The 22262-nt window shown below is 33.9% G+C and overlaps 1 protein-coding gene across 2 annotated transcripts in view; it reads left to right on the top strand.

Moving 5' to 3' along the window:
- The window catches only part of clu (clustered mitochondria protein homolog), an 84988-nt gene that overhangs the window by 5510 nt on the left and 57216 nt on the right, over window positions 1-22262 (top strand). For both annotated transcript variants that reach the window (XM_089086551.1, XM_089086550.1), the window contains exons 2-6: window positions 2838-3013; window positions 5510-5727; window positions 9931-10028; window positions 13464-13731; window positions 20348-20577. In XM_089086551.1, coding sequence (XP_088942677.1) covers window positions 2838-3013; window positions 5510-5727; window positions 9931-10028; window positions 13464-13731; window positions 20348-20577 — 990 coding nt within the window. The remainder of the gene's footprint in view (window positions 1-2837; window positions 3014-5509; window positions 5728-9930; window positions 10029-13463; window positions 13732-20347; window positions 20578-22262) is intronic.

Below are 22262 nucleotides of genomic sequence, written 5' to 3'. Positions count from 1 at the left end.
CAGTAATCACTTCTGGAGGAAATTAAAGTTTGAGCCCTTAAAGTGGCTCAGTACAGCACATAGTAACCAAATGCTTAAAAACGTGTTGGTAAAAATCCTGTTTGTTTGAAAACAAATTTGCAGGAATTTTTAAAAAGAGCTTGAAACCCCTCAAAATACTGTCAATGGTTTGCTAAGATATCATTTTTGTAGGGTTTCAGGCACTTTTGAAAATTCCTGCAAATTTATTTTCAAAATAGCATTTACTAATACAACTAATGAAAATAATAATTATAATTTTGAATCAGCTACAAATAGTAATTTTTTCTCACTATATGTTTTTTCAGAAACATATTCTTAAACTTTTGGTTACCATAGGCTGTTTTGAGCCCTTTCAAGGGTTTAAAATTTAATTTCCTCAAGAAGCAATTCTTGAACTTCAAAGAAGCAATATAAAAGGCACCAAGGGATGTATTCACTTTCATCCTAGCTAAACCATGTTCAAAATATGTATATTTAAAGCCTAATTTTCAATATCTCAATTAAAATAGCCCTTTTGTAAAATTTAACAGTAACCTAGGCTCCTTATCCTCAATATAATGCAGATAGTGGAGATTAGCTGGTGATTAGGACTGAGGTAGTTAGAATTTCAGGCTTTATTCTTGGAAAAACTGTTATTTGACATTTGAATTGAAACAAAAGTTAGGCTGGTTTACCCTTACATCCTATCCTAGGCCTTAAACACAATTACAGTATTCTTGTCACAACACTAGCCTTAAATTGAAGGTATCCATGACAGAGTCTGTTGATGATTCATATACTTGTTCTGATTTTAAGATTTCATTCCCAGGATTGGCCAGTATTTTTCAAGTTTAGGTTCAAGCTTACAGTGTGTATCTATGATTAGACTCTACTGTTGATTGCTGAGTAACAGCCTAGGAGAGCAGCTTTTTAAAAAGGAAACATCTTAATAAATTAAAAGTGCTACCATTGGGCTCCTTATTTTATGCTGTTTCTGAATATCATGATAACTTTCCTGACAATACAAACTTCCCATTGATGGTCCCAGATATAGCCTAACCTTTGGATAGACACAAAAAGAACTAAACAAAAACACTAAAGCAATGAAATTCAAACCTCATAATAACAGAATTCAGTAAAATTCATATGCAGAGATTTTTGTTATCTGGGAAAGTACTTGAATTGATATAATAAGACTTTTAGGAAATGGGATAATAAGACTTCATAGACTAAATTAGGTCCTATGAAGGTGTTTTCAAACTTCTATCTACTCATTTCCTATTTCTATGGCTTAGGAAATTCAGAGAAGATGACCTAATTTGGCTTTGTTATATTCCTCCTTAATTTTGACTCTAGTGTCTTTTCTTTGACTCTAGGCTTTGAAAACATACCTGTACACTGAGGAAATGTCCTTTCTGTATTTTATAACATTCTCTAACTTTGATAGAAGTTGGATGAATTTGATTTCAAGTGGTGTTGAAATATATTTGTAGTTCAGTGTAAAAATTTGTAATAAAAAAAAAGAAGAAAAAATTGTGATTGTAATAAAAAAAAATGTTTCCAATGAGAACGCTACAGAAAGTATGCCACGCTGAAACTGAAAGGTATAAGCACTTTAATTTGAATGTGCTGAACTGTAATTTGCATGAAAATTTTCCAAGATTTGGTAAGAACCTAGCATAATTACAAACAAAAATGGTGCTATGGGTGCAATACAAATTTTCAAACCAGTGGTGGATCCAGCCCCCCCCCCCTAATGTAGTCTAAAACCGTGTAATTTACTTAATTAACGCAAGTTTGCATTAAATAAACTTGCTCCTAATGCAAGTTTATCAGATCAACCTATTTTGCCCCCCCCCCCTCTCCCCTAAAAAAAAATCCTGGATTTTGTCAATTTTAAATTCTTGGTCAACCTTCTTAAGACCATAGGCGGGCATGCCTTGTTTGCCTCTCATTACAGTCAATCTGACGGTCTTATGTCAATTTTTGAATTCTTAATCAGCATGCCTAAGACTCTAGGCAGGCATGCCTTTCCAAAAACTAACTTGACAAGTATGTGTCCAATAAGAGAGTCATGCATACTCCTGTTATTTACCCATGCCCCAGCCATTTAAACATTTGCCTCTCAATTACTTGGACTATCTGTCTTGGCTTTTCTCTGTCTACAATTACCCAGTGTCTTGATATAACCTATGCAACCTATTGCAAAATACTTGGCATGCTGATTTGAATTTTGAATTGAAGTTATCAAGTATTTTGCAATAGGTTGCATCAAGACGCTGGGTAATTGTAGACAGAGAAAAGCCAAGACAGATAGTCCAAGTAATAAGCCTACATCCAAAAGTACTTTCCTTGAGTGATGAAACTTAAGGAAGTAAAAAAGTTTTACTTAGTAAGAGTTTTAAGTGAGCAAAAACTCACATTTTCCCCAGACACTGAAAACCATAGCTATGCATCTTCAAATTTGACAATCTTTTTTCAAATGTCAGAGTAGGGTTATATCCTCTTGTAAAACTTAATTCTCAGTTTCATTGACCCAGAGTGCTGGCTTTGCAAGTTTCAAGTTGATCTAAAGTCTTCTTATTGTGCCCCTAAAAAGTTGACAGAGGGGATATTATAAGAAGGGCCTCATGATTTGTAATGCTAAATGCTGTTAATCTCTTCACATTAATGTTTTTTAAAAGTGTAGCATTTTATTGATTTTTTTGGAGCACTGTCCATCTCTAATGCTAGCTATTTTTGTAGAAAGTACTATTGTTGATTGTGGTTTTTAAATTCTATGTACTAAAAATTCTATGATTTTTACATAAGTCCTTTTTATTCTTGTTTTTGTTAAGTCAATGGCCAGTCTGAAGTTAAAGGAAAGGAAGAAGGCAAAGTACAAGAAGAAGATGAGTCATCCAAGGCTGATGGATCCGATGACAAAAAAGATGAGCCTGATGTAGTTTTTATTCAAGACATGGGATTTACTGTCAAAATAGTTGCACCTGGTGTGGAACCTTTTGATATTCAGGTATATTTTGAGAATTTTACTTCTAGTGTTATAGTTACAAGCAAAGTAATATGAAATGTCTAGCACCAAGAAGACTTCCAGTTTTAAGCCAGAAATATATGAAAGTACATTTTCTTAAATGTACTGGGATTTATTCTCTTCAAAATGTGTTTGAATTGTTTTTTTTGTATTTTTAAGCTTTATTAAATCTCAATGAAGCATAGATTGTAGAACTTTGAATCTAATTATTTGGGCATGATTAGAGTTAGTAAAAATTTAAGGATATTTTAGTCACCATTGACTTGACCAAAAACTGCTGGATTGTTTGGGAGTTTTAAAAACTTAAAAGTTTGAAATTTCAAAGTCAATTTTGCTATGTATTTACAAGTGCAAAAAAAGGATCCTTTTCAAAAATGTATAATATGACATATTTCCACAGCCAAATTATATTTTTTCACCTGTTTAGAAAAAAAGCCAGCCAAGACAAAGGAGTCTTCAAAAGAAGTTCCTCCTCCATTGGCAAAGAACCGAATTCGACATAATAAATTGAAGTAATAAAACGGATCTTTTTTTTCATCCATAGGATTTTAAGAAAAGAATGGCGTTCTTGCACTTCTTCCTTGGGCTTGATATTAGGAGACAAAATCCAACAACTAATCAGAAACTATGCCTTTATAGTAGTCACAAAGTTACAAAATTCTAAATGAATTATAATCAATAAAAATTTGTATTGCTCAAAAAGACATCCTCAAAAAGCTCAAAAAGCATAAATACATTTGGGCTGTACTTTGGATCAATGATTTATAGTAGATTAAATTACCTTTATCTTTGAATATCATATATCAGTATTACAATATCAATTTCCTTTATAAAGCTGTATCTCATGTGTGAATAGTGAAGCTGCCTTGAACAATTCTTCATGCTCTCGCATGTCTATTCTAGAATCAATTTCTGCCGCAAATGATAGTATGCTTAAGTGTCCAATACACTTGCCTTTGATAGAACTTTAAGCTCCATGTGTTGCAAATCCTTATGCAACTATGACAGATTCATTGAATTGGTCAATAGGAAGAGATTAGAGGGATTTATTTGTAATTTGACGGTCATTTAGATGTTCGCAAGGATTATTTTATTGACTCTTGAACTGGCTGAAATAATACTCCCTTTTAGTATTAATTAAAATTTAATCAGAGTGCTACGAGTCATTATTATCCCTTTGTAAATTTCATTGCCAATGCTAATGAGTACTTTTAAAGTATGTGCCTCTATTAACATATTTGATGAAACTTTGTTCATTCGGGACTTACAGGGATTGGCCATTGACATGATATCTCTAACACCCCCTTCCCATAAAGATCACTCACATTAACTTACTACATTTTCAAAAAAAAAAATCTTACCATTTCCAAAGTTATTTAAAAATTGAATTTCAATAAAAGAGATTCAACAAAGAGACAATTAGTTTGACATCTGAAATGACTCAAGGTAAAAAAAAATAATTCACAAAGCTATTGGGAATCAAATTTGCCAAGCATTCTGTGACTACTGGAATTATTGATTAAAGGATGCAAATTAAAAAGAGTATTAAATGACAAAATTTTACAGTAAATTTGTTTGTTGTGTATATTTAGATAGAAATTTAGATCACTCCTTATTACAGCTTTTCAAGTACCTATTGACAGTTTATCTATCTAGTCCTCCAACCAACAGTAGCCTAACTAGAAGATGGGTCTATAAGAAAAAGTCTATCTATCTAGTTCTCCAACCAATGAAAACTTCGTCTAGAAGATGGGTCTGGAAAAAAAAGAACTGCTTTTTCCAACACTAGACCCTAAATTAGAACTTAAAAAGCAAGAAAATAAAGTTGCCATAATGAATATAAATAAAAGGATTTATAATGTGATACATGCTCTCACCCATATTCTTACCCCACCCCCCCCCCCTTCCCCGCTTCAAAAAAATATGCAGATAAAAATATCTTTGAAAAATGAAAAATCTACTTTGTCTACAACAACTGCAGTAGTTGTTGCTTTGCAACACAGTGAGGACTTTTTAAAACCTCATGGTTTTGTTGATTGAAGACTTATGTTCAAATAGCCTCTCCACTATTGTTCGTAGGGTTTCTCAATATAGAAGTAATTACGAGAACAATTGATTCTATTAACACCATTACCCAGAATGGTTTTTTTTTACCCTTGTCGCATTTAAAAAACCCCATTTTGGTTGGATTTTTAAATGTGATATAGAGACTATGTGTTCTTAAAATTCTTCCCAGTTTATCACCCTGTTCTTGAATGGGGGTAAAAGGGTGAAATTTTATGGCATGCCACTGCCAGGGGCAGTGGAAATGAATATTTCAGAGTATTATACTTTAAAGATATGTGCTGATTGACTGCTAAATGAAACTGAAGTCTGATCAACTTCCGACTACTGAGATACATTAGTAATTAATGTTTGTTTCTAGTTAGACTGATTATTTGGCCTTATTTCTAATCCTTTAAAATTGTTTATTTTTAGGTTTCAAGTATGGAATTAGTCCAAGAGATCCACCAGCTTTTGATGGATAGAGAAGACACATGCCATAGAACTTGCTTTTCTCTCCAGCTAGACGGGGTTACTTTAGATAACTTTGTGGAGCTGAAAACCATAGAAGGCCTCAAAGAAGGATCCGTAATTAAAGTTGTTGAAGAACCGTATACAGTCAGAGAGGCTAGAATACATCTCAGACACGTTAGGTATGTATTTCCACTCGTGAAATTCCTGATCTTTTCCCAATACAAGACATTGCCATCTGGCTGTCTCACCTGGAGGATTTATCTTCCAAATACTTTGAAATTTTGCCATGGTGGCTTGATTTTTTTTCTATGATTTAAATCATCAATATGATTTAATCTTCTTCACTGTTCAATGGCGGGTGTCCTAGCCCAAAAGTGAGTTCAAGGTTAAACTGGCTAGAAAGTAAGAAATAAAACATAGAGTGAATAAACAGGGAAAAATAAGCCAAACCAGAAAATAATGTAAATGTTTTGGCTGAGAACTCCACTCTGCCGTCCTCAAAGTAAAACAAAGAAAAGTATAGAATAGAATCAAATCTGCAAATTGAAATAAAAGACAAATCTTAAAAAATGAGCCATCCAATTACATTGACTGTAAAAAGATGGCTGAAAATAATTCTGGATTTAGAATGATTAAGTATCATTTAAGAATTTATTTTATTAAAGATTTTAATATTTCAGTAATATAAAGTTTTAAATTTAATATATTTATATTTTAGTAATTAATTAATTTGTGTTTTAAATTATATTTGTTAAGTTTAAAAAATTTAATATTAAATTGTTCTTATATTTTGATATATAATGTAATTTTTGGAGATTTTAATATTTTATTGAAGTTTTGCCAATTTCTTGCACTGTTTTAAACTATGGGAATTTTCATTAGGCTGCGAAATAAATGACGTATGGGCTTCTATTATAAGGGTAAGAAATATCTAAGAGAATCCATCTATTTCATCAATTAACGCAGCAATTATTAAGTTACAATTGATCTTAGATCCTCCAGAGCCAGGAATGGCGCATAGGTCTCTGAATAGATTCAGAAAGGGAGTTCATAAAATCCGATGAGGGGAGTTTACAAGAAGTACGTAAAATCTAATTTTTTTATTATTTTTTGCCAAAAAGTGATTTTAGTTACATTCACTTTTTAAAATTTATTCCAATAACAGGAAGAAAACTAGCACTGATTCCCAAAACCACCAAAGAAATCTTACCCAGTTGATGTTTGCTTCCATCTTCTTGTTCATCTTCCTGTCCGTCAGCTAATTAGGAACTTAGCATCCTTGTGCATTCAGAACCTCCGGTTATATATATATATATACATATATATCATCATATATATACGTACATATATATATATAGTATACATATATATGTGTATATATGCATATATCATATATATATATATATATATATATATATATATATATCCATGTGTATATATATGCATGTATATGTATCTACATGTATATATATATCAGTATATATACATGTATGTATACATGAATATATACACGTATGTATGTGTATATGTATGTATATACATATGTATATGTACATGTATATATATACATATATATATATATATATATATATAAAATCTAATTTTTATTTTTATTTTTTTTGCCAAAAAGTGATTTTAGTTACATTCACTTTTTAAAATTTATTCCAATAACAGGAAGAAAACCAGACTGATTCCCAAAACCACCAAAGAAATCTTACCCAGTTGATGTTTGCTTCCATCTTCTTGTTCATCTTCTTGTCCGTCAGCTAATTAGGAACTTAGCATCCTTGTGCATTCAGAATTTCCGGTTATATATATATATATATATATATATATATATATATATATATATATATATATATATATATATATATATATATATATATATATATATATATTTATATATATAGTTTTGGCAGTACTTTTATTCAAATTCAAAATTGCGTCAAAATTATTTCGTTGCAGGGAAATTTTTTGTGGCTAAGACATAATAACGTCATCGCATTCACACCTTGCGTTTAAACAAATGTTAACTTTTTGGCAGAGGAAAATACTAATTCTCGTGCTTATTTTATTGTAAATATGATGGACGCATTAAAAATCCAAGGAATATTCATCAGTGTGCCAACTACCAGTACAATCCTATGGTAGAGAAGTGGAAAATTTGAAATCAGTGTGACTAAACGCGTGCGAAATAATATTAAGCTTTACAAAACTTGGGATGTCACTTTTGGCAACAACTTATCTAAGAGAGATCTAGGGAATTTGTGAGAGGGAGAGGAGGTGGGTTTCTGTTAAATTTGGCTTGAAAAAGTACCTTGAGAGCTTCTTTAACTCGATTTCACCAAAACCAGCACAGATGAGACAAAGTGTGCATGCGAAAAAAATTTATTTTTTTAAGAAGAATAATTTGTTTATAAATTATTAAGGTATTCTCCACGTGGAAGGGGTGTCCAATGACGTAAGGGCACCCTGTTAAAGCGGAAAGGTTATTTTTTCGTATACCTTGTTTTAATGAATTATGTTTGGCTAGCCGAGCTTGAAAAAAAATAATTGCAGAATTGAATTTAGTCTTGGTGATATTAATGATAAGGTGAATTTAAGTTGAAAGATTATTATGTCACCGAGGGGAGAGTGTGTATTTATTTTTTTTTAAGTATGCGCATGGCGGTTAAACATTGCACCTCAAAAACTTGAACGAATGTGCAAAGTAAGGTCTCTCATATCGCTTCCGTCTTTGTGTAACAGTTTAATAGCTACGGAATTTCTATACTTCCTTCCTACAGCTCTTTTTTCAGTATTTATGGTCTCCTCTATTCTCAATTTTTAGTTTCAACCTTTAGTGAAGGTCAAGGTCTAAAAATTTCGACAAATCTTCAAAGATATGAACCACACTGGTAATTTATCGAATAGCACAGTTTCTAATTCCATCTATTTAAGCATCCTCAACAAGGAATTTTCACTATTGGCCACTGGTGAGTCTAGCTAGTTTGCTGTACTGATGCTCGAGTATTTATTCATAAGCTCACTGGAAGTGCGTGAGCTACAGATTGTAAAATTGCCCCCAAAACCAAATTATGGCCCCTTTCTCTTCAGAAATGTCGTGTATTTTATTAAACCAGTACTTTTTTCAGCATTAAAAACTCTAGGTTCTTTAGCACCTGTCTAAAAACTCTAGCCCTTCTCCTTCTTTCGGAGTTTGAAGCGGGTGGTCCAAGTAGCCTACCCTTAGATCCCGCCTTTACCAAAAGTCTGAGAAGAAAGGGATAAATATAGGTGTTCCAGACAAAACATATTTTCTTCAATGTTTAGACTCCCATTAAAATATTGAATTCCCTCTCATTAAGATTTGAGCTCAAGCTGAGAATTGATTCGGCAGTCGTAAGAATGTTTTTATAACCATCTCATTTCTCTTTTCTTTTTCCATTGCTGCGATAATTTCGACGAAACGTGGCCGTAAGTTTTATTTGTCTGCGTATGTGTCTTTTTGTGTGTGAACGGTTTTTTGAGGGGGAGGGGATAATTTGTCTGTGGGTAAATTACAGGAAAATGTGGGAAAAGTCGTAAAATTAATGTTCTTTTATGGAGAGAGTGAAACAGAGACCCTCATGACCCCCTCCCTGTCGGCTGCTGATCTGTAAGATGCAGATAACAGAAATTTGAAATCAGTGTTTTTGAAATGGATTAACAATGAATTTTTGCTGTTATTGCTAATTTTATCTAGATTATGTGTGTGGGGGATACAAATGGAACATTAGCTCCTCCATTCTGGAACACAAAAGTATTAATAACTGGCAACATTTTATGACATCCATGAGGGGAAAATATGACAGTTTTAACAAAACTGCATATAAAAATATACATGTTCAGCCATTGCTGCCTTTATTATGTTAATTTATAATTATTATGTTAATATTATGTTAATTAATATATGTTAATTAATATTATGTTAATATTATGTTTATTAATATATAATAGTATAAATCTAGTAGTTTACTAGTATTATCAGTTTTCTAAATTTAGTGTACCTTTAACTAAGGAAAAAGAAAGTGGGTTATATAAAGAGAGCGGATGACTTAGGTTTACCATGTCTATGACAATATTGGCAATATTGACAACATTTGTGGAGCCAGCTACACTGACTAGAACTTGTTTGGAAACAACAATCCAGGGATTATTCTCCCCTCCACCTCTAGTAAAATGATAATTTTTGTGTTTTTGGAAGCTCACGAGTCGCAAAAAGTTTATTAGTTTGAGTCTTATTTTGCCACTTACTTCTGAATTCAGTAAAATCACTGAAAAGAATGTTTAATTCTATTACATTTTTATCAGCTTAGCTTATTTTTTACATTGTTTTTAGCTTCTGTATTTATTTTTTTCAGGGATTTGTTGAAGGCGTCAGATCCTTCTGATGCTCTGAACGGTGTTGACTGCAATTCTATGTCCTTTCTCAATGTTATCACACAAGGAGATATATTAGGTAAGTCTAAAGACAGCATATACTTCGTAAGTATAAAGAGATTGGGATGATCCTTACCATTTTTATTGATCAAATTAATTTATTAGTAACATATTGATGAAATTAGATTTTAATTTTTATTGGTAATTCTTTGTTATTCGTAGAACTAAAAATGTTTTTCTGTTTCCATATTATTACGTCTAAGAAAACCTATATACTATTTGTCTATTGGTTATATTCAGTCCATCATTCAAATTTTGCTAAAACCAGTGAAATTTGTAAAAATTTCTGGGAATTCAAACATATCAAGTCGTGTTACTATTTCTGAGCACTAAAAACAATAGGGTATTGCCAATTTAGAAACCCAATATGACATTTGCTATGACCCCCCCCCCCCGAAAAAAGAAGAAAAAAATAGTCTTACATGGTTGGATAAAGGATATGATGAAGTTAGTTCTTTGACAACTGGTTTAGGGAATATTCTATCTCAGAATCGTTAATGTTTATTGATGTTATTGATGACATATTTTCCCCATTGTCAGTTGAAAAGAAAAAAATAAGTTGTAACTGGCTGTTTATTTATAAGTTGTAACTGGCAAATAAGTTGTAACTGGCTGTAAAAAAATAAGTTGTAACTGACTGTTTATTTATAAGTTGTAACTGGCTGTTTATTTATAAGTTGTAACTGGCAAATAAGTTGTAACTGGCTGTAAAAAAATGGAGTTGTAACTGGCAAATAAGTTGCAACTTGCTGTAAAAAAATAAGTTGTAACTGGCTGTTTATTTATAAGTTGTAACTGGCAAATAATAAGTTGTAACTGGCAAATAAGTTGTAACTGGCTGTAAAAAAAATAAATTGTAACTGGCAAATAAGTTGTAACTGGCTGTAAAAAAATAAGTTGTAATAGGCTGTTTATATCAAGTGACTGGCAAACTGAGCCAATAATGATATTCGAAGCAATCTTTTTTAGCCGCGTTACTTACATATTAAAAATTATATTTTCTTAGTTTAAATACAAAAGAAATCGTCGGTGAGTTCTTTCAGGCTTTGTTTTGTCTATTTTATTGAATTATAGCCATTTCATTTGCGCCCTTTGACTTTTGGTAAGGCAAGGTTTGACCAACGGAAAAGCAATTGTGAAAAATAATCCGTATAATAATGATGAACGTCTTTAATGTCTGTTAGTATGTGAATCCATAGAAGAGAAAACTGCTTCACCAATTTTCTCGAAATTTGGAACCTTAATAGGGGGTATAAAAGTAGTATTATCAGCGACGTTTTTTTCCCTTTTGAGGGATTCCCACCCTGCCACCTAAAAATTGTTCTCTCAAGAGATCATAGGATAAGATCGAAATTTTGATCCATAGCTTTCGGAAAAACATGATTAATCTGATATTTTAGAATAAATAAATAAACAAAAAAAGGGACAAGACTAATAGCAAAATAAAGGAATTTTTTTTCTTCATCGCCTAAAGAGTTTTTTTTTTTTTTTTTTTTTTTTTTTTTTTTTTTTTTTTTTAGTTAAAAAAATTTAAAGACACCGCGATATTCTTCTGTAATTTTTTTTTTACCAAACCCCGAAGCAATTGTTTTCTGACTTAAAACTGTCCAAATACTTAACCCCTCCCCCCTTATGTACAAATATATAGCTTAAATTAAATATTTCCCATATATTCAGTCACTTGTCTTTGTCTAGTCTCGCGCTAAGCTTAAAAAAACTAACCAAGAAACCGTTTTTTTTTTTTCTCGAGTTTTAAACAGCGTAAACAAGAGCGAGTTGCCCATAATACACAAGTACCAAAACTCCTTTACCCGACGGAAATTGAAAAAATAAACTCAAATAAAATTCTTAAATTTTGAAAGCCATCTTTTCTACCGGGGGGATATTTTCCGGGGGGGGGGGTATTTACCGGGGGAGTAAAGGAGTTGAACCGTTTGAAGCCATAAAATAATTCTTTATAGGTATATAGCCACTAAACAATTACATAATAATAGCGAGGTATCTGTAAATTTTGTTAACTAAAGAAAAAATTCCCAGTATAATGTAAATGTAATGTTTCATTTAAGTTTTTTCCGAGTTTTAATTGTTTTTATTTTAATTGTCGTTTTTTTAAGCATTCAGTAAGCCTACTATTATTAGGTTAATGTAGTTTTTCATTTAAGTGTTTTATGATTATCACTCATCAAAGTTTATGTTATTTTACTATGTTAATGGCATTATATTTGGATTTAAAATACACTTCTCTATCCATGTATCTAATATGTAGAATACTTGTACCAAATACATTTTGCATGCAGACCCACTATACTTTACCCCTCCCCCTCACCCTAAAATGCAAATCTATAGCCCAAGTTTATTTCTAAAGTAAATAAAAAACTAACGAAAAAACTGGTGAGTTCTCGAATTTTACACAGCATACACTTGAGTGAATGGCGCATAATACCCACGTACCAAAATCCCGTCCCTCTCCGGAATTAAAACTTTCAAATTTGGAAAGCCTCATTTTCCACGGGGGGGGGGTAAATGTCTAGAACCAGTCTATTTTACCTCTCTTTGAACCTTGCCATCAATTGAATTTATAATTCACTCAATGGCTCTTGGAATCCAAAAGCATGTATCTTTTTAGTTGCAAAACTTCACTAATTTTTAAAGCAAATTCAAAGTTCTTTGAAATTAAATTGGGATTTTCAAATCGAGCAAAATATTACGAGTAAGACCAAACAGTCTGAACAAGGCAATATCCATTGATTCTGTCTCACCTTTTGCTCCCACATATGTTTAGTGTAGTGTCCCACATATGTTAGTGTCCCACTTATGTCCCACATATGTGAAGCTTTAAGCAAAAACCTAAGGATTACGAAGACTAGGCAGAGTTTTTCGCTGTGATGGGTCTGCCCATACTTGTGTCATGGCTAAGACATGGCAAGACATGACCAATTGTAGACAGAGAAAAGCCAAGACAGATAGTTCAAGTAATTGAGAGGCAAATGTTTAAATGGCCAATAAAAGAGTCATGCATACTCCCGCCATTTACCCATGCAGCCTCAGCCATTTAAACATTTGCCTCTCAATTACTTGAACTATCTGTCTTGGCTTTTCTCTGTCTACAATTAGCTATGTCTTGATGCACATATGCACCTACTGCAAAATACTTGATAACTTCAATTCAAAATCAACAGCTAATTGTAGACAGTAGCAATAATAGCCATGTTATTTTCTTTTTAAACATCTATTTTTTTATTTTCTTTAATGATGGATACCTAGCTGTCTATCATGTTAGACACAGTTGTCCAAAACTGTATTTTAAAGGAAGTATTTTCGATTGGCCATTTTTTTTTTTTTTTTTGACCAAATGTATATTTATCTGAGTTTGTCTAACCCCCGTGACGAGTGATGCCAAGTATAATTGAATGATTTTTTACGCAGATAGAATGTTTATTTTATTCTATTTCAGAGAAGAAGAAGACGCGTCCAGAAAGTATTGACTGTACTCCTCCTGATTATATTATCCCAGGCTCCAAGGATCGCCCTCTTTCGTCTCTTCTACCTGGAATTAAAGATTTAAAGGGTCCTCTATGTATTAAAGTTCTTACATCTTCTCCATGGAACCCCCCTCCAGGACCAAGAAAAATGCACGGAGATCTTCTTTACATCACAGTCATCACCATGGAGGATAAAAGATATCATGTTACTGCTTGCTCGCGTGGATTTTACCTCAACCAGTAATTTTTTTTTCTTTTTCGTGTGTATTATTTGAAAGGTAATCTATAGAGCTTGTACATAGCCAATACCATATTTACTGGAAACAGATATGTTCTGGGGTGAGAAATGGAAAAAATGTTTCTATCTGTAAATTTGCTCTAAAACTTGGTTTAAAAGTATGTTTAAATATAATTGAAAAAAAATGGAAAATATTAGATTACGCCAATGTTTATTCGTTTTTTATTTTCACATAATTGTCTTTTCTTGCCAAGCAAAACCACCAAAATAATGTCTGCAATGGGGGGGAGGAGGGGTCTCAGCTTGAGAAGTTGTTAGTCGGAGGTGAACTGGCTGTAGAGACAAAAAATCATAAATGGATTGCTGTATATACGAAAAAAATTTCTTTGCTTCTTAACATTTTACATTAAAATAATCTTCCAAAATCGTTAGAAAACTAGATTTACGAGGCATATTTTTTAAGTAAGTACCGTTTTACGATTACGCCGCCACAGTGCTACGGTCGCCGTTCTGCGCATGCACACTGGTTACCTACATCTCTTGTCTACGCACTGACGCCATTACAGTCTGATTTTTAATTGTATACGTTGTTTTACTGATTGTTTAAGATGCTTCCGACAATTGTGAATCCCGCCGATTGTGAAGTACGGGCTGTTATACGATTTCTTAGTGCTAAAGGCGTAAAATCGATCGATATTCATCGTGAGATCTGTGAAGTTTACGGACAAAACATTATAAGTGATGGAATGGTAAGGAAATGGGTGAGAATCCAAACAACAATCCATGGAATGGCGACATGCATCATCACCCAAAAAAGTGAAATTTCCCGGGCAGAAATTGCTTTGCTTAAAATTTCACTTTTTCGGGTGATGATGCATGTCACCATTCCATGGATTGTTGTTTCGTCACCCATTTCTACCGTTCGATCGACTCTGTGCGCCCGTATGCTACAGATCTACGATATATCGATCGTTTTACACCGCTTGAAATCGTATACGCGCTAGTCGGCGGACTCTCGATTGTCGGAGGCATCTTAAACATCAGTAAACAACGTATACAGCTGAAAATCAGACTGTGAAATGACGTCGAGTCGTAGACGTGAGAGATGTAGGTAACCAGCGTGACATGCGCAGACACATACGACCTACCATTGGCGGCGTAATCTAAATCGACATTGCTTAAATGCCTCGTACTTGACAATGCTTCACAGAATCATAGTAAAATGAGACAAAAATATTCGTGCCATTCCTTTGTCAATCCATTTTGGCTATATGTCTTGCAGCACTGCGCTGATATCAGCAAATCTGAAACTAACGAAATAAAACAGTTTACCGAATTTGCTGTTTTTAATGAGCTTAAAAAACTAAAACCGAACTGCTCTTCCTACCCTGGTGAGTTGCCGGTCAAACTTATTCGTGAATATGCCTTGTTTTGAGCCAAACCATTGACATCGATCATCAATTAGGGCTTAAGTGAACGCGCTTGTCCTTATAGTTGGAAGCGAGTGTATTTCCGCGTAATACCCAAAGTTAAAGAACCTAACACGTTTGATCAGTTAATACCTATTTTGATCATACCAAGCTTTGCTAAAGTCTCAGAATCTTTCATATATCGTGAACTTCTCACGGACATTTCACTGTCACTTGACCCCTTCCAGTATGGTTGCTTGAAGGGATGCAGCACGTCTGTTTATTTAGTACGGCTTTATCACCTAGTAGTTGAATGGTTGGAGTTTGGAAGCTTGTTCGTAGATTTACTTCTGGTAGACTACCGAAAGGCATTTGATTTGATTAAGCACCCTCTTGCCGCCCAGAATCTCAAGTCAATGGGTGCCCGTAAGCTACATCCTCCAATTAGTAGTTGATTTATTACGTCACAGGTATCAAAAAGTGTACGCCCTTTTTCCCGATGATATTGAATCGGAATGGGTGGAAATTACATGTGGCGCCCCACAAGGTACCAAATTAGCAGCTCTTCTTTTCCTGGCTGTTATCAACTATGTACTTTCTGACTTTGATGATCGTTTTAAATTCGTCGATGATTTGTCTGCGCTTCTTAAATACCACGTAAAGGATTCGCAAGCTGTAGCCCAGTTCGATCCAAATTTTTTCGATCAGTTTAAATCACAGTGTACTGCGAACAGTCTTCAAATTAATGAGAATAAATCAAAGGTTTTCAGGTTCAACCCACTTAAACGCGATTTTACCTGCCCCGCGACTTTGTTCCCTCCTGCTTCGTGTGCGACTATCTTGGGCGTCACCTTTAGTGTGGACTGTTCGTTCTCTATTCATGTACAAGAGCTGGTTAGAAGGACATTATGCTATGCGGACACTGGTGGCGATGCGCCGCCTAGGTTTTCCAGTGTATCAGCTGAAAACAGCGTACCTCACTTTTATTCGACCCATCCTTGAATATGCGTGTCCCGTCTGGGTTCCACAAGTTCATCACATAGATTACTTAAGTGATGATTTGGAGGGGATCCAGAAACGAGCTGTAAAGATCATTCTTTGCGACAAATAAGTAGATTACAGCTCCTCTCTGAAGTCACTTGAAATACCAAGCCTTCGTGATCGCCGTTTTCAGCTGATGATTCGTTTTGGCCAGTTTTTATTGTCTAGTCCTGTACATCGGACAATATTACCACCTGAAATGCCTGTCCGCGCAAATACCAGGAGCAATAGCACACTTATGCCCGTCTCGTGCCGCACAAACAGACTTAGTAACTCCTTTGTTCCTTTTTTTACAAGTTCTTTTAATGAAATGTAGAGAAGTGTTTTCATGTAAAAAAGTTTTCATGTAAAAAACAGCGCCTTTTAGTGCATTTTATTTTAATGTGTCTATGACAGCTGTTTTCATTAAAATGATTATGATTCTGGTCTTTTCTTCTCTTGTACAAATGTTCTTGAACTCCAGGAGCTCCTCGTAATTTTTCACTTCTTTTTTATTCCACTTCTTCATATATTTATAGTTTTTTCTCTATCTTGATAAGGTTCGGGCTTTCGCCAATCTGAAAATTCTATGAAAAACTCTGATTGCCTTGGTCTTAACAAAGTTCAAATCGATTGAACTTCAATTGTGGCTCGATCCAGTTCTCGACGCTAGCTGAATCTCTGTTGTGAACGAGCTTGGTTTCAACTGATTCCCAAAATTAGCGTTAGCTAAATCTCGATATTAGTAAAATCTTTTTGTTGATGGGCTGTTAGCAATATATGGCCCAATCGGCATTTTTTTTTTACCACCTCAATGAAGGGAGCCAGGCCATTGCATCTCGTCTTTATGATATTCACTTCTTTTATTAATAAAAATTAAGGCAAATTCACAGAATTTGGCTTAATTGTATATTTGTTTGTTGTTTGCTAACAACAAACAAATTAGCAAATTATTTGTTTGCTTTCCAGAAATAATTTGCTCTTCAGAAATAATTGTTTGCTCTCCAGAAATAATTTGCTCTTCAGAAATAATTGTTTGCTCTCCAGAAATAATTGTTTGCTCTCCAGAAATAATAACAAATAATTTGTTTGCTCTCCAGAAAGAGACATGCTAAATAAAGAGAGGCATTTTTAGTTTAATAATTTTATGCCCTTTTTATGGTTAAAGTTGCGTGCGTGACTCTTCATCCCCAGCCTCCTCCCCCCCCCTATATAGTCTTAGGCTATATACAAAATTAACATGAAGTAAAAATGGTACCATTAGATTCCTTATTTTATGCTCCTTTTCAATAGAATATTTGTTACCCTGACAATGCACATCACCCCATCCTTCCCCTCTGATGAACACATATATAGCCCTAATTATATATTTGTTTGTTGTTATTTTCATTGATTGATCCGTTGTAAAACTGGTAACACTGTGTATACTCTAGATATCCGGTTTAGCATGAGTGATTGTGCAAGTAGAAGGAAACGTGATAATCTGATTAATAGAAATAACCGGCATCCTATACATTGTAAGGCTATATAGGAAAACATCAGGGAGGGGGGGCAGAGGGAGGATGAATTGTCCACAAAAGCGACTTTAACCATAAAAATTAACAATCATAAAATGCTTCTGTTTTTGTTCTAGCATGTCTCCTTGTGCAGAGTTGCTATTGTGCAATTTTATCAAAATAAATCTCCTAATTAATCTTCTAAAAAAATCCTCTTAAATAAAAACAAGATAAGTGCTGAAATTGGCGACATATTTTGGTTATTGAATGCTAAATTAGCTTACTGTAACATATGCAATTATTCTATAGTTAGTAACCTGACCATAGAATTAGGAAAAAAAGTAAAGGCTAATGGGCGTGCGTTTTATGAGAGGTGATTTCGTCTTTCCTGTCATCAAACTATTCCGGCAATCGATACTAATCTAGTTTTGTCGATTGGAGAAAATCTTTGGATTTAAAAAGGGCAAAATCGAATCCAATGACCTTCTACATAGGTTTACCATATACAAGTGTGATAACCTAGTGACAGTGTTGCCAACAATTTTTTTTTAGTTCGCGAAGCTGGCTGAAACAGTATGATTCTAGTTGTCAGGTCTCTAAAACGAAACTGCCTCCTGCCAATTGAAGACATATTGCTGGGTGTGTTTATCTTATTTGTAAAGCATAGTTTTTCAGGGAAGCCAGATTCTCCTGTAAAAACATATCTGAAGCTTGACTTATCTAAAACCCTCATTTTGACAAGAATACTGACCAGGCAACAAATCTTTCTGGTCGCTACTTAATGTAGCAAAAGTTGTACCCGTTTTAGCAGTTCAGGCTATTTTTTTTAACGTCTCATTTATAACAATTGGACTTGGAAAAGATGGAAGGCCAGTTGAATAGTTTTTTATGGGACCTGATGTGGAGTTTTCTGCCCCCAAAAGATTTTGGTGACGGATACCAGTCTAGTTCTATGTATATTAACCTCATCGATTGCCAAAAAATCTTTAGGGCCAGAAAAGATACAATCAAGTCTGAAAGTCAGCTAATAAGAAAGCAAGTACTGGATCCCTGAACAAATTTAATAGATTGAAATAAATAGAATAAATCCTGGACTTGGGTCACTGTCAGAAAACGTATGCGATGTACTGTGTGCTAAAAGAGAGAAATTTATTTTAAATACCAATATTTATTACTTTTCAGCGAATTCTAAGAGCCAGTGATATGCACTGGGTGTGAATATGCTGCTAAATTTGGTACATAATTCACCTTTCGTAGTTTTATTTCCACACCCCAGTTTGGTTGGTCGAGAAGCCAAATGGAGTGATTCCACTTTTAAAGTTTATATAAGATTTTAGCGTCGTAGCACTTGATTGAATCACAATTGTGGTAATTCTGGAAGGAATTTGTTAAAAACAAGGTACTGCAAAATGTCAGCAAGAACTTTGGTCATTGAATTCAATCATTAAAACGAAGTAATTTTTTAAAGTAAAATTTGACTAATTTTATTAACAAAATGTGCTTAATAACACTGTTTTTGTCCTTGTTTTATCTATTTATTGTTCCCTAGCTACTACTTATTTAAGTTTAAGATAATGTTTTTGCGTCAGTGATTATTTATTCTCCAGCCTGTACAATCTTGGTCCCTGCATCTCATTAAGCTCAGACGTATAATAAATAGTGCAGTTTCTTTCCAATAAAAAGTTATTGGTATTCAATATCGTTTCTTCCGTGTCAATCCTCTCCGTTGTTTGTTATTTTTGGGATAATCGATTCAGTGTCTGAACATTGTTTATCAGTTGATGAATCAGTCCAAGGGCCCGAACAGCACCATCATAGTATTGGCGTTTGAAATAAACCATCGTTTATTTATGATTATGCTCTGAATATTTCTAAAAAAAATGTGTCTGCCAAATGTTGTTAAGCATATAGCTGCTTTGGGTAAGTTATGCCCGTGCCACATTATAGTCACACTTGTCGATAAAATAAAATTACGCACGACAAAAGCGCTACTTACTTTTGCCATTCTCAATTTGTCGACTTGAACATTGTTCACCTTTCAAGCATAAAATTCTTGATTGACCAATCAGAGTCAACGTTTAAGACATACTTTTTGAAACTAGAAAAGATGGAATTTTAGAACAATGGTTTTCTATCTGAGAGAGGAATCTGGTAAAAGTTAAAATCACTTAGCATTGTTAGAGAACAGTTGGACACAAATTACTGTTGGAGCAAACTCTAAACTAATTTCTTACAATTTTAATTTTTTTGCTTTTTAAATACAAGTGTGACGCTAAAATCAAGAAAATTGCTATATCATTCATGATATTTGGCTTTCTTTATCAATAGATATGACTATGATGTGGCACGGGCATTAAAAAAAAATATTATTTAAAGTGAAGTTTAGGAATAAAAGAAACGTTATAGACACAGACAAAAAAGCAGCAAATAAATTCTCCTGGTTATGTGAGGCTGTCCAAAATGCTTGCAAACTAATGTATTAGCTGGATTGACTCGAAGGCAAAAAACGTGTCTGCTTTTAGTCAAAATTTTGAATTGATTGACTCAATTTCGAATGCAGTTCTTAATGATATGATTAAAAATGAAGACTGCCATTTTTTCCCAATTTTTTGGGAAATGCTTGTTTCCCAAAACAAGCAAAATGCTCGTATTGGATGCGTTTTATCTATCTGCATCATCCTTTCTTTCTACAGGTCCAGTGACGATGAATTTAACCCTAAACCGTGCAATCCATCGTATTTATCACATTCGCTGATTGAATTACTTAACCAGATAAGTCCAGTCTTCAAGAAGGTGTTTGCTGTTTTGCAGAAGAAGCGCACATCGCGTCATCCGTTTGAGCGAGTGGCCACCCCCTATCAGGTTTTCTCTTGGACTGGTATTGCCACTGATCACACAATTGATGCAATAAGAGCTGAAGATGGTAAGAGCTGAAGATTGATTCTTACTCAAAACTATAGTTAAATCAGTATTTTGGGCTAGACGAAGAACATCCTGTGTGGACGTTTGGATTTTAAAATATAAATCTACTGTACCTTAACTTCTAGGGCCATGAGTAAAGATGATATTAGAATGTCAGAATAAATAGCAAAACTATTTGCCAAAAGTGTATACAGCCTAAACTCATGGAGGTACTTTTTTTCACGGTGAAATTTCAAATAGTTGACTTTTTTCTAAAGTTTTGTATGATTGTCATCTGGACTAATTCTCAGCACCCCCTCCCCCTCCCCCTTTGGGACAATTTTCTCATAGTTTTGTATAATGACCATCACTTAAATCACAGCTTATTGCTCATTTTAATTACTTACGAAGTATATTGGACACCTCTCTTGAGAAAAAAAGAAGAAGCAAAACCAATGACAGAAAGAAAATGTCATTCAATCTATAGACATTTTTCTTGAATAGTTCGCGCAAAATACAAAATATCGTCAAGTTGAGTGCAATTTATTTATGTTCTACAGTCCTGCGAATCAAAGCCATGCATGTTCGTTTTTTTCAGTCATACACGCTTTTTTTCCATGGTCTTAGTCGAATCTCCTAGATACATGCCAAAAGGAGTTAATACGCGGAACATGAACTTGAAACGACGGAGCATAAGCCCTTATGGCGTAGAGCTTCCGTCTTAATTCAGTGTTACCGCGAATTGTGTGTTGGACGTTTATTTAGGACCCTTCTTTAATTGAAAAATAAAAAAATCGTTTATCAATTTAAAAAGACCCGGATTCATACAAAACTACCACCTAACCAAGTTTGGTCAATTTTGGAATTAATTAGAACTGGAAAAGTTCACCTGAAGCTTTTGAATAGAAGCTAGTTTTCAATATTGTTTGTTTTAATTAAAAAAAAAAACGAAAAACAAATAGCCCAATTACACTAATGCGAAAGTATTATTTAACTCCAGCACAAATAGACTTAAACAGGCTGGATGTTAGAATTTTATTCTTCTTTTCGTTGAATTTGGTGAGTAATCACAATGGGATTTTTAAAAGCAATTGCTTATGTAAAAGCTCATAGTTATTAGTTAAGGAGAAAAAAGTAGCAAACCGGTTTTAATCCACGCTCGAATCATCAATGGAGTTGACTGTAAGTGCCATGAGTCATAAATTTCCTTCGTGTACTTAAGGAGGTGATAGCTTGGGTCCTCACAACTTCTAATGTGATCTTGCATATCGTAAAAAATATAGGTCTTTTTCTTTTACTATGCCTCTTTACATAAATGATGACTTATCTAAGTTTAGCTATTGCGCCAAATGCTCCATCAGCTAGCACAATATGAACACATACTGAAAAGGGTAAGTAAGTAAGAGAATATAAAGTAGACATGTGGAACAAAAATGTAATTATTGTTTTGACTTACTTGACTTGAGTCCCGTCCGTTCTCGAAGGTCGTTTTGGGCCACTTCTTTCACCGGTCTATTGATTTTACTCCTATATGAACATTATCTCCTGCCAGGCGGAGAAGGTACGGCATGTTCAGCGAAGAAAAAATTGGCTCCGTCTCTTTTGGGGGTGTCCTCTAGGGCGAGAACCATTTACCCAGCCTTCAAGAACTATTTTTAGGAGGTGAGGACTTTCCATACGCTTGTGGTTTACCCTAACCATCTGAGT

This window comes from Artemia sp. Qi Xiang Cuo, chromosome 3 (genome assembly GCF_049724085.1).
Source record: "Artemia sp. Qi Xiang Cuo chromosome 3, ASM4972408v1, whole genome shotgun sequence".
Taxonomy (NCBI): domain Eukaryota; kingdom Metazoa; phylum Arthropoda; class Branchiopoda; order Anostraca; family Artemiidae; genus Artemia; species Artemia sp. Qi Xiang Cuo.
The sequence above is the reverse complement of the archived record's forward strand: the minus strand, read 5'-3'. Positions and strand labels throughout refer to the sequence as shown.